The sequence below is a fragment of the Patagioenas fasciata genome, chromosome 7, assembly GCF_037038585.1.
Source record: "Patagioenas fasciata isolate bPatFas1 chromosome 7, bPatFas1.hap1, whole genome shotgun sequence".
Classification (NCBI taxonomy): Eukaryota; Metazoa; Chordata; class Aves; order Columbiformes; family Columbidae; genus Patagioenas; species Patagioenas fasciata.
This window is the reverse complement of record NC_092526.1, coordinates 12,668,485-12,681,747: the sequence shown is the minus strand read 5'-3', so window position 1 is coordinate 12,681,747 and position 13,263 is coordinate 12,668,485. Positions and strand designations below refer to the sequence as shown.

Genomic DNA, 13,263 nt, shown 5'->3' with positions numbered 1-13,263 from the left:
TGAACATTTTAGTTGTTATGACTTGGGATGAATGTGTGTCTTTAGAGTGGAAGGAGATCCCTGCAGAGTAAACCTGTCATTACCACAGCAGGAGGGAGATGCATGCTCTGCTCCTAAATACACAGGCTCTAGGGGTATCTGGGACCTGGGATTTTTATTCAGCTCACATGTGTTCAGCATACAGGGCTGTGCTGGGCTGGTGCATGTAGGATAGCTGGGGACATGCCAAGCAAAGAGGAGGTCTGTGCCATGAAGTGCTGACAGCCCAACCTGTGAATGATTTAGGCTGTGTTCCCTGACTGCTTGAACTCTGGAGTTGTTTTTCCTGGTAGCACCTCCCTCCCCTTTCTGCCCTGGCTGCACAAATGTGCTCAATTAGGGTTAACTCAAACTGAATCAAACTTCATGCCTGAGTTTGGAAATCTTCCCAGTCAACTCGCCACAGCCACATAGCATGGTGGGAGACCAGGCGAGAGGGGAGATGAACGCTTTTCAGAGAAATGAATCGAAGGAAACTTTGTTCACTTTTATTTCTGCAGGAGATGATTCCCCCAAAGGAGATTTTCCCGTTCAGAAAAAATCCCCGGTGAGTGTTACGGCTGCTCTCCTTTTCTTTGCTTTCTGCTTAGCTTACTCTGAACATTTCAACATCTCTCTGTTCTTTCCTCTGTTGTGCTCTGGCTATAGACAAACACCCTTTCTTGCAGAGGGTTGAAATAAGCATTAACAAATCAAGGCAAAAAAATCCCTACGCTAACCTGATTATGTTCAGAAAGTGCAGCTTGAAGGGAAAAAAATTAACTCTCTGAATGTTTGGGAAAATGGGTAAAGTTTTGATTACTGCCTTTTTCCTGAACACTACTTTTCTTGTGGGAAAGAACTTGCCTCTTTGAAGTGGAGGGGGCTGTTGTGCATGGGAGGTAGGGAGGTGACCTGTGCATTTGCTTAGTTTGAGACCCACCAGGGAAGTGTCCCCAGGTGCTGCGGAGCAGAAGAAAGGACAGGGACTGAGGACAGGCCACTGATGCGTGTGCCAGAGCCCCAGGTTTACATCTTTAGCTCTGGTTTAAAGCCAGATTCAGGTGAATGCTTTGCTGCCTTGCATCTTTGATGTTTGTGTGGGTTTTCAGGCTAATTTTGGTTGAGCGCTTGACCTCTGAAAACTGTACACTGTAGTGACTTGAGGGAGAACAGGGCTTGTATAGCATCTGCTTTGATTTGCAGGACAATATGGTAATACTTGCTCCTAAAGCTCAGTCACATCATTAGCAAGCCAATTAGTTAACTCACAGTTTTAAGTACTGTGCAGACATTAACTATTGGATATCTGGGTCTCCTGAGAAATACTAGTATTTGTCAGCAAGGAGAGGTTAAAAATGCCTCCTGTAGCTGGCACTTTAAATGACCTGTCTTTTTTCAAAGACAGAGTCTATCAACTTCCGCAGTATCCTTAAGAGCTCCATAATCCCGCAGATCTCAGGCTTACAGCGGTAGCTAAGCACAACAGACTATCTGTGCGCTCATGAATCCAGGCTTAGCCTCTTTGCTTTTGCTGAGGCTCTATGCTGAGCAAGGTCCACCCCTGTGAAAGTGAGCAAACTGCATCTGGCTGTCCGCATGGATGAAAGCTGCCTGCTTTTGGACGTCCAGGCAGGCCCCAGGCAGGTCAGTGATATCGCAGAGAGGATGCATGAGGGTTTCTGTGTGTACTGGTGCCATCTCATGACGTACAAGCCAGATGGAAGCACCCCTGCTTGCAAGTGGCTGCTCCGTGTTTGTAAGCACTTATTCAGGGTGCCGGCTCAGGCACCTGGGCAGGTTTAGCTGGGAAGCCACCACCTCCCCCTCTCCTTTCCCTGCTTGTCTGTAGGAGGTGCCCATCCCGGAGCAGTGGTGGATGGAATGGGTCACTGCCAGATTTTCTTTCCCTGCAGGTTGCAGTGTAGCATGTGACACTTTAAACTGCTGCAGTTAAATCCAGCAGGGCTTGCACACTGGGTGCAGAAGGGTGAGTTCAGGTAGCAGGGCTCTTGACACATGGCCGTCTGGCTTTGAGCAGTCACATTCCGCATCTCCATCAAATGTTATTAAATCTCACGAGTGCTGATAGCAAGGTCTGTGAAAGAGAGGAAAAAGAATATCTCTGTTATACAATTTTACTTCCAAATTCAGAAAATGCCTCCAAGAACCCACAGGAAATATAACTTGCCTCTTATGTTTTTTTTCAAAGTTGTTGGAGAAAGATATGTGTGCATATATCTCTGTGTTTGAGCATTTACAGCTTATCCTGTTTCCCTCAAAATAACACCTACCCCAAAAATAAGCCCTAGCATGATTTTTCAGGATTTTTGAGGATGGTCCAAAATATAAGCCCTAATGCAAAAACAAACCATAGTTATAGCTCATAAAAAAAGTCAATTTAAATAGTGTCCAGGCAGCTATACGTGTAAAAAAGTAATAAGTTTCAAAGCAAAAATCAATATAAGACTGTGTCTTATTTTCAGGGAAACAGGGTATATATGCCACCATTTCTAGACTAGTCTAAAAGCAGGAGTCCACATTGTGGCTTCTGAGGGAGCCCACTCTATCTGACAATGATTGTTTCAGAGTAAATAATAATGAAGCGGATAATTATGTATCTACTCTGGTAAAGCAAAGAGGCCAAGGGTTTCTTAATAAAAAGCCATCCCATAAATTGTGACAGAGAAATATATATTGAAAAGGACAAAAACATTTGTCTTTGGAGATGCTGGTTTAAATAACAGAAAGCATTTGTGTGGTGTGTTTTGTTTCTTTGGTTTTTTCCTCTCTGGACAGCAAGTCTCTTTTGTTGCTTTTGTATAATGTTGAGCAAGACAGCATCATTCAGCTAGACTCCTCCAAACTTGGTGCCATTGCTTTGGGAATCCAAATAAGCTCAGTTCTTTTGGTGGTGAAATAAACCTGAGTAAACACATCTATTTTGGTATCTGTATTTGCATTTGGGACTCTGGGAAGAAATACAGGAATCCATTATTTCCGACATGAAGCACAGAAATGCATGCGAAGAGTCCATCTAACTTCACTGGCTTGTACCATGGTTGTTTAGAACCACAAATATAAATGCAGCTGTTAATATCAAACTCCCCCTTTATCCCTCACGAAGTGAAGGGCCAGCACAGCCCTTTCCTACTAATTGGCAGAGGTCAGGCAGTGCTGTGAAAATCTGCTTTCCCTGTTGTGAGGCAGTGGAGCCAAGCAGCTGGAAGCTGCTTAGCTTGGACCGCAGTAGGGTAGCAAGAAGGACAGAGCCCATGCAAGGTCATGCCAAGACTCATCAGTTTAAGAGCCTTGTATTTCACTTGGAAACTGCTGATTTTAGCTGGAGTAAAGTCAGGATTCAGCGAAAGAGTGACCACACTCAGACAGGTTTGACAGTCCCCTCACTGTTTCATTTAATAAATTTTTAATTTGATTAATAAATTGAATTATCCATAACTGTGCCAATGTTCTTGGAATATGAAATGGATGCCATGCCTGGTGGAGGGCTGGACACAGGGTTGATGCTCTTCAGTGAACGCAGTGGCACAATTTGGTGTGAGTGAGGTGCAGAGATCGAGGGCGGTTGTCATACAGGAGGAAGCAGCTCCCTGGAGTCTACCAGATGCTGAGGTAGGCTCTGGTGCTAGGAGGTGGAGCAGTTTTGGGGCAGAGTAGCAGCGTTATGTGAAGTGTGGTACAACTGGCATTCAAAGGTGTTTTTTCATCTTGGCAAGTTTTTGCATTGCAGCAGAGAGGTGGTGGGAACCTTTCACTAGAGTTCCTGGAGGTGCGAGTGTGGTGAGCTGCTGACAGCCCACTAGCCCCCATGGTGGTCCTTACTGGTCCCATATCAGTTGGGCTGATTCACTGGGGAACCTTAACCAAAGCAAGATATGTCTGGGGTCCCATCCCTCCTTTGAGTCCAACCCACAGCCCAGTCAAGCAGCAGTGGGCATCTGGTTTTTGAAGTGGACTCCTCTCTACTGCCCAGGCACTGTGGGGATATATTGCTGGTGCGAAGCTCTCTACTGCCCAAGCACGGTGGGGATATATTGCTGGTGCAAAGGCTTCCACAGAGCTGATACATTCTCTTTTGTCTCCTGCAGAAACTCTGTGGCTCCAACTATCCTCTAAGCATTGCCTTCATTGTGGTGAATGAGTTCTGTGAGCGCTTCTCCTACTATGGCATGAGAGGTATGTGGCCTGTGTCTGGGAAGGGACTTTCCCTTCCTTGGGTTTTTTCTACACACACTGGCCTGGTGTTCCAGTACTGTGCTGTAAGTGGTCTTGGCTGTTTTTCAAAGTAAATTAGTATTTTGGGATGCAGGTATGACTAGTGTGTTCTAGCATTGATGCTATAGCTGCTCTGAGCACAAGTTGGGACTAGAGATCTCCAAATGTACCTTCCTGTCTAAATTTTTATATGATTCGTCTCAAAACTGACTTTCCACTGTGTGACATCTTCCATAGCTGTATGCAATCAGTGTGTATGGGAACTGAATTGTACAGGCACCTAATTTGAAAATAGAAAATGTGCATAAACAGAACTACAGGTTACGGTAAGATAAGCTAGAAAAGATATTTTCCAGCTAAACATAAATTTTTACGAGCAAAGAATGTCTGATACTCATATAGCTCATTTTAACTTTTCGTCTATAAGGGATTATGAGGAACAGATCTGAAAGCACAGATCTTTCCATGACAGCGCTCATAGCTGCTAGACAAATCAGCAGTTTTCTCACCACTGTGATGTAGTTTCCTGCTTACCTGCAGAGATACACATTAATCATCATATGTGATTTGTTTGTTTCCTTTTAGCTGTCCTGACACTGTATTTCTTAAGCTTCTTCCACTGGGATGAGAATCTCTCCACCGCTGTGTACCATGCCTTTTCTGCACTATGTTATTTCACACCTGTCATTGGAGCCATCATGGCAGACTCATGGCTGGGGAAATACAAGTAAGTGAAGACAACTCTCTAATTCAGACAGCATACATCTGCACCATGCAGCCTGTGCAAGGGCAGGGCTGTGTGTGCTCCCAGTTTTGAGCTAGCTTGGAGTGCAGCAGAGACACACTTGCAAGGGTCAGCTCCTCTCTGTTAACAGATGAACAGCTGATCTGTTTGCTCATGTTGTTCTGTACTCCTCTTCACCCAAGGGCCAATAGGCAACAAAGTTGGAACAAATTAAATGTCACAAGCACACTTTTCCTCCACTGTCCTTCCCTACATACCTTGAGGAAGCTGAGGTGTAGGACAACTGATCCTCAATTTGCCAAGATCTGCTTCTGAGAAGGATTCAAAGAGGATGAGGAAGCAGTGTCATCCTCTACATCTCGCAGTTTCAGAAGAAATGTCACTAACTACGTTATAGTTATTTATGCTTTCACAGCATAAGGAATGTGTGAGCACACCAGAGAAACCTGGATTCACTCAAATCATCTCCCTCAGTACACAACCAGGTAAACATTCCCTGACAAAGTTGGACAGTCTTCCCTTCCACTGATAAGTTGTGGGGCCATCATCTGCCCCAACGTGATGGTGAGCAACTGGATAAGACTTTCTTTGCTTGGCACTGTTTGTTTGTTGTCTGAGGAGTCTTGGCTCTGAGTGATGAAATGCAGTTGAACTCTTCTCTCTAGAACCAAACACATCTGGCAGAAGAATCTCAATGACAAAAAAGCAGTTGCCATATGCCTTTCGAGCAGAAAGTTCTTAAGGAGATATCAATGTTATTTTTTCCTTGTGCTCAATTGTAGTCATTCTTTCGTCCCCTTGAATGACAAAAATAACAGTGGCAATTTATTAACTTTGCTATTTAAGGTCACCTAGCAATGTTCATTGGTATTAGAGGATATTTGTCTTGCAGCATGATGTAAGAAGGTAAATCCTTAGGCAGACTTCTGTGCATTAGGTAGGAGACTTTCCCTGGAGTAACCCCCATAACTTAATGGGAGGTGGCTCTTGAAGTAGTAGCTGGACCTTGACCAATACAGAGGACAGAATAAAAGATTAGAGGGGCTTTTAGGAATGATCTGATGTGGTTCTCAATTAGCTTTTGAAACCAGCGTTTGGATGTGTAGAGGATCGTTTTCATACTGAAAGCTCATAGGACTTCTTAGGACAGAGGCACTGAAAGAAGTCCTTCCATTCCCTCTGTATGTGTCTAGTCTGCATATAAATACATAAACATCTCTTAATCCTGAAGGTGTCGAAGGAATAGAATACACACAAGAGCCTGATCCTCTTAATCAGATTTCTTTTTCTCCCTCTCCAAGATGTTGGAGGCAGGTAGATGAGCTCAGTCCTTCAGAGGTACTTGGGATCTAAAACAGACTTGTAATGGGGAAACCACACTCCTGGCTCAGATGTGTTAGTCATGTGCATTGAATATGGGCAACAGTCCCTATAGATGTTTTCTTGTCAAGGGACTCACTTATGTGCATGATAGAAAATGTCAGTTATTAGTAACCTGGGAACTGAGCTGGACCTGAAGATTACTCTTCTATTTGCTGCCTTTCACATGTGACAACACCAGAACATTTTCAGTTTATTCTGCTCAGCAATCTCTACAAAGAATGCAGGGGCTATGCCTCTGTAGTCTGAACCCATTTGCCCACCTCTTCCTTCCAATGCACTCTGACACAAAAGAGTTATAGCTGCCTGCTATACCCGTGGTTTGAACAAACCAGTTTCTTGTGTGTCTGCCAAGTAGAGCTGCCATAACAGGAAACACAGCCACACTCAAGTGTTCAAATCATACATCACCCAGCACCTTCAGTCACTGCTGTTTGCTTTCCTTACAGGACGATCATCTACCTCTCCATTGTGTATGTGGTTGGCCATCTCATAAAGTCAGTTGGTGCAATTCCATCCCTAGGCAACCAGGTCATTCATGTGTAAGTAGCTGTTGAAACCACACTGCTGTAGTAGGTTGCAATGATAGCTGGTTTACCCAGGACTGTAATTTCTCTCACCTCCATTAAGTCAGTAGTTTGGGGGCTATGCATGGGTTGCTTTTATCAGGGAAGGGTTTGGGATATCTGAGTAAGAACAGAAGCATGGGTCTAGAGTGTGAATGTACCAGAAGGAGTTGGAAACCATCACAGAGACTCTAAGCACTTTTAGATAGGGACCTCTGATCACCCTTCCCTGCTATATTATGCTACCGGAGTTTGGTCTGCTCCATCCAGCTGCCCACACCTGGCTCATTCCTCTCTTGTTTCCTGATCAGCTTGGCTGCCCAGCCCAGCAAGGTTCCCTTATGTGCGTGGAAATGCAAACCCAAAGATACATTTTCTGATGTGACGGTTTCCTTATGTCCCAGACCTGGCCAGTCCTGACATACTGTTCCCTACAGATGTAATCTATCAGGCCAACAATAGTATTTTGAGGAGCATGAGGAGGTAGAAAGCACCCAGGAGTATACCTAATTCAATTATTCAGTTTGTCTGAACTTACCTCAAAACGCTACAGGAAAACACCTTTTTTTTTGTTTGTTTCTCCCAATTGATCTCTGCAATCTTGTTCACATATGAGTGAAAAGCAATCCCACGGATCTTTGATCTCTAGTGTGTCCATTGGACTTCAGAACAGTAAGAAACTGACAAAAACAGTTTGGTTAATTGGCTGGTACTGAGTGCAGAAATGAGGATAATTAATTTGTTTTTCGCACTTATCTGGCTCATTGTCGCTACCTGTGTGCAAAACACAATGATACCAGAGGAATCATGGTTGGGTGATGCTAAAATGCTCTTATAACACCTGGAAAGGTTCTACAATCGTGATATTTTTGTTTTTGCATGAAGGATTCTGTCTATGGTTGGCCTGTTCTTGATTGCCCTTGGAACAGGAGGTATCAAGCCCTGTGTCTCTGCATTTGGTGGGGACCAGTTTGAAGAGGAACATGTAAGATGTCTTTTCTTTCATAAAATCTGTAGTGTCTACTTACTTTATGAGGTTGTTTATATGATCAAATCCTGTTGTACTGGAATAAGGGCCAGTTTTCTAAGAAAAGATGTAGTAAGATGTGAGGTAGGGTGGTTTGTATAAGATTTGAGAGAATCTGGATGCTTCAGGAAAGGAAAATGACCACAGAACAGGACTTGTATTGGGGAGGATAAGTCATAATTGCATCAAATCATCTACATATTAATTGAACATCAGAGTAGTTGGAAGATCCTATATAATGTATTATGCAACTCTAGCCATTTCTGAACCAGCTTAACAGGGATGATTATAATGCACTGCAATGAAATACAGCAAATTAATGAGACAATTGTATTACTAGCCTGCACTTCCTTGGGAATTTTTCCTCAAAATCATTGTAGCCTGTGTTTTAGATGTTGTTCAGAATGAACTGTAGGAAATTCCAGCCATTTGAAAGTAGTGCTGGTATCAAATCTACCCAGGATGCTTTTTAGATATTCCAAAATGGAAAGTTCTGAAGAGTTGAGAAAAATCTTTCTTTTTAGCTCTGTTTGTGCTCTGCATCCTGTGAATCGTAGTCCAGTTGCTTTGTGACCTCATTCTCCAACATGAGTGTTTAACCCATGCTAATCTCAAACTCTAATTATGCAGTACAATGGTTCAACCAGTGATAAGGTAGTTCTTAAAGAAGCAGAGCAGGTCAGGAAGTACTAATCCTCAGTAAAAGAGCATAGATTGTAAATTGACACAAAATTAACACTTAAGTATATGTTTACCTAATACACAAATAAAAACATCCGTTTTCTGAATGACAGTATTCAAATCAGCAACTCCTGTGCATGGCACGAGTTCTCAAATATGCAGAAGGCCACTGCTACAAGAAAAAAAATGATTGTTTGGGTTTGTTATGTGTAGGTTTAAATTCAAGGAGGATTACTTGGGATTGATAATAGGAAAAATTTTCCAGAACTAGATCTAGAGAAGTACTGGAAAAGACTAGGAGCTTTGGGAGATGGAAATTCCCAACAATGGAGACATTGAAGGACAGTGGACTAATTGTCTGTCAGGGAAGGCACCAGTAGAGTTGGACAAGGGATGGGAGCCTCATAGGGTAGTTTGGTGTTTGTCATGTAGTCAGCATTTAATGAATGAATAATACAGACTAGAATGTTTATTTTAAAATTTTGGGAAGACTTGCACTTTCTGCACATGAACTGTGTGATGTTGAATTGAATGAAGCTCATGTTTATTAAGGAATAACAAAGCCCAAGATGGTTCACAGTCGCTTGTTCAAAGCAGATCCTTCAGCGGGCAAGTCCATGCCGTGGTGTCAGTTGGACTTGGTGCTTTCAGGGGAGCTGCAGAAGAGGGAGCAGCAATCATGTGGTGGTCACCAGCCTCCCCAGCTGGCACAATTCTGACCAAAAGCAGGCTGGCAATACAGCATGCGTGCTCTGGGAATATGCTGTGTGCATGCCAGCATGTGGGCATCCCAGCTTGCAATGCCGATAGTTGTCCCCAAAGGATTCTAACAGGTGTTACAGCAACTTTTTCAGAAGTGCTGCTTCTATGAATATTAATGATTAATAATGTTTATCCAGCATCTTTCAATTACCACCTAATTACAGTGTGATAATATGTACCACTTATCTTCAGAGTGTTTTATAGACTTCAGCTAATGAATCTCAGCACCCCAGTCAGGCACACACATATTATTACTGAAACTTGCGACCACAACTGAGTTAGAGAAAAACCTAAGCTGCCTGCAGTTGTGTGAACCTGTGGAAATTCTCTGCATTCAGACTACACATCTCCAGCAAATTTATCAAATACTAAGGCTCAAACATTCACCTGTGTGTTGCCTTCAAGAAAAACTAATTTAGAGAAAGAAAACTCTAAAAGGCCTTGTGATAAGGACAATGTATTCTACTCTATTCATTCTTTTCAGAATAGACAGTTTTGTATTTTGCCATTTTGAAATGAGTTGGCCTTTCAGAAGGAAAAAAAAAAAGGTTTTATGCTATGTGACAGGAAATTTAAGTCTTCAAAATTGGAACAAGAAGTTCTGATTTTGTAAGGAGTGAAAGGTTTGGGGCCAACCAGAATATTTGTCCTCTCCAGAGTGGTGTTTGAGAGGACTTATCATGTTTTTCATCTTCCACTCCAGGTAGGATGAAATAAGTTTCTGAAAATTGCAAATGAAATGATGCATTTGATTCCCCTCTAGTTTTCAGGACACCAATAAACTTCAGCTGAGCCCTTAAGTGCACAGGCTTAGTTGTTCCATCTGGAAACTAGGGATATGGTAGTTCTGTATATAAAATGAATAAATAAATTGCCCCTGCTATTGTCATGTAGACACAAATTTATGTTTTGAGGTAAATGCATACCATTGGTCTGGTTTTCTTTTAAGTACTTTATGAGTACAAAAGTCTTGGATCTGCCACTTTGAGAACAGTGCCACTACAACCAGTGATGGAGACTGATTCAGCAGGAGGTCAGACAGGGAGAGTAGATTTATCTGCAGGAGATTTCCAAACATCTTTGTCTATAGGATTAGGAGTCCAAGCTAAAAATGCCTGAACAAAATTTTATTTATGATATGTTACTTGAATGCAAAGGCTGCTGTGCATATTAATTAAAGACCAAAGCTGCTTTCGAACAGTGTGATATGGTGTTTAAGGTACTAAATAGCATTCTCTTTGTTTCTTTATTTTCGGTTGCCAAGGAGATCAGGATTATTGTGTATGGTACCTTTTCTCAAATTAGTTAATCAAAATCGTGTTGTTAATGTATGTCTGCTTCAAAGATTAAGAAAATGAGGAGGCAATTCCTTTTTTCCTATCAGTGTAATTTGCAAGCTGCTGGGTCATTATTTTTGTACTCACTTCTGCTTTTCTCTGACCATTATTTTTTCTATCACTAAAATCTCAAAATGTGTGAAATAAGGTGCTCCAAATTCTTTATGCATCACTACTCGCTCCTCTTACCAGCACATTCTTTTGGTGATTGTTGCTCTAGACTTTATCATGAGTTTTTCTCAGCTCTCAGAAATCTGAGTCGCTTAGGTAGGAAAGGTTAGAGCTGTGGCATGAGAATTTGACCAGAAGGGGGCAGGACCGTGAGGACTCTACTGCGCCACTTAAATAAAGCCATGTTAGAGCTACTCTGGGGCTGAAAGAAATTGCTGAAGCTGCTCATTTCTCTAGATTTCCTTATGATGACAAAAAACTAGCCACAAGGGTAGAATGAAGTAGAAGACATACTTGTACTAGCTTAGCAGTAGAAAGTTCCAGGTAATCTCAAACACTGGTAAGGACAGAAATGGAGTATAAGAGACAGTAAGATCCAGTGCTGTTTGCTATTAAGTATGGGAACATGCCAGAGAGATGATTATTATAAGGCCTAGTAATCCTTTAATCTGTGATAAATCTTTTACAAGTAATGTATGGATTAGATTGTGTGGGACATGTTAAGAAATCAAACTGCAGAAGACCCAAAAGCTCAGGTTGGTGAGGTCCTCATAAATGTGCTAGACCAAGGTAAAAAGTCTTTAATCCGAGTGAGGGGACATCCAGGCTTGTGGTGGGTGCCAGCAGAAGGCGATGGGGCTCTCACATTCACATTCCCAGTACCTGCTTCACAAGGGGACACAAAGAAAAGTTTGTTACATTTTTTGATCCCAGGCTTCATTCCTTAAGAGCTATTGTCTTTTAGCTGCCTGGAATTCTTCACATTATCTCCTGTTTTCTAGCCTTGTGAATATCGTTCTCTCAGGGAGCAGAAGGAAGCAGGACATGTTAGGAGAGGGGACAGAACCAGGCTCCTGAGGAGCTTCGTCACACTCAGCTTAGTTAAAGCTTTGCATTCAAATGACGCTCAGGTCATAGAGATGTGTCTCCAGGTGCTCTAAGGAGTGTACTACCAGGCACCAAGCCATGTTCTGAGGAATTTGCTCACTACCATTACAGCACCTAGTGACAGCTGGGAGCAAGGCCTAGATACATACAGAGTGTATTGACTGCCTGGGCTTGGGCTGTCCTTAAAAGCTGGTTTCACTGACTCCGGTGTCCCATAGCTGGTGATGCAAATGAGTGTGGGGTAGGTCAGGTATCCTGCTCTTATTTGTTCAGTCTGCTGCCCACCCCCTTCCCTGGCACAGGGAAGGGATTTAGCACTGTGTGTGTGTGTGTGTGTGTGCAACTGTACATCTACATCTCCCCTACAAGCAAGGAGAGGCTGCTCTTGGTTGAACACCCTCACACATTAATCTCACAAAAAGGATCAAACTCTGCATCAAGTTCTTGATTCCTTCCAAGTTATGAACTCCACAGGAAGAAAGATGATCAACAGGAATCCTTTGTATGAGCTATAATATGTTACAACATCAGTTAAATTCTGAACTCTTTTTTCTAACAGTTCATCCTCTTCCATCAGGCTGTTGAATTTACTCCCGTAGATGTAATTTACGCTATTAGTTTGAGGTTGACTGGCCTCAGTTTGGTAATCCATCTCGTGGATACCTCTCATTTGCTGGTACTCTCTCATTCATGTTGTCACTACCAGCTCCTCAGAATACACAGATTTCTTTTTCTATTTCTACACAGGAGAAGAGGGGGAAAAAAAAAAAAAAAGGAGCTCAGACATGGGGAAAAAACTATGAGCTTGTCAAACTGCCAAATTGGATTGAATTAGGTGACAGAGGTTCTGAATCGTGCTACTTGTTGTGAATAAGTAAATGCTCTCCCCTCCTTCCAGTCTCACAACACTCTTGAAGCAGTGGCTTTTCCTCTGAAATGCCAAAAAGCCCCAAAGCACTTCTCAAGTAACATAGACTGATTTGTGGGAGCATTTACCATCACCTGAACGCAAGCTTGTTTGCTTAACATTTTATGCACTGTGTGTCAATATTTACCCAGCCTTCCTAACAAGAGAATTGATAGTGTTCAATTTGCAAGCCTGATGCTGTGTGTTACCCATGACATTGATATTGTCTTCTCTTGTTTTAGACCTCGGAGAGAAACCAGTTTTTTTCAATCTTCTATTTATCCATTAATGCTGGAAGTTTGATCTCCACGTTTGTAACTCCTGTATTAAGAGGTCAGTGTTGATTTAGAATAAGACAATAAATTAGCTGCCTTCTGACTACTCTGCTAGACATAGGCTCTTATGAGAACCAAATGGCAGAAATTACATTATCTGTGGAGTGACCATTGTATTGTACTTACGCCTTGTTAATACTGCCATAGCAGCATAACAGATTTATAGTACTAGCAGACAAGTCACAGAAACTATATTCCTGGTTGTATTTC

The 13,263-nt window shown here is 42.4% G+C and overlaps 1 protein-coding gene across 5 annotated transcripts in view; it reads left to right on the top strand.

Annotated features, from left to right (window-relative positions):
* Positions 1 to 13,263, top strand: part of SLC15A2 (solute carrier family 15 member 2) — a 62,562-nt gene that overhangs the window by 24,038 nt on the left and 25,261 nt on the right. For 3 of the 5 annotated variants that reach the window (XM_071810821.1, XM_071810822.1, XM_071810823.1), the window contains 6 exons: positions 540 to 586; positions 4,128 to 4,215; positions 4,840 to 4,981; positions 6,829 to 6,921; positions 7,831 to 7,930; positions 12,961 to 13,051. In XM_071810821.1, coding sequence (XP_071666922.1) covers positions 540 to 586; positions 4,128 to 4,215; positions 4,840 to 4,981; positions 6,829 to 6,921; positions 7,831 to 7,930; positions 12,961 to 13,051 — 561 coding nt within the window. Of the gene's footprint in view, positions 1 to 318; positions 587 to 4,127; positions 4,216 to 4,839; positions 4,982 to 6,828; positions 6,922 to 7,830; positions 7,931 to 12,960; positions 13,052 to 13,263 lie in introns of those variants that run through there. The other 2 variants (XM_065841467.2, XM_065841466.2) reach the window with 2 other exon arrangements.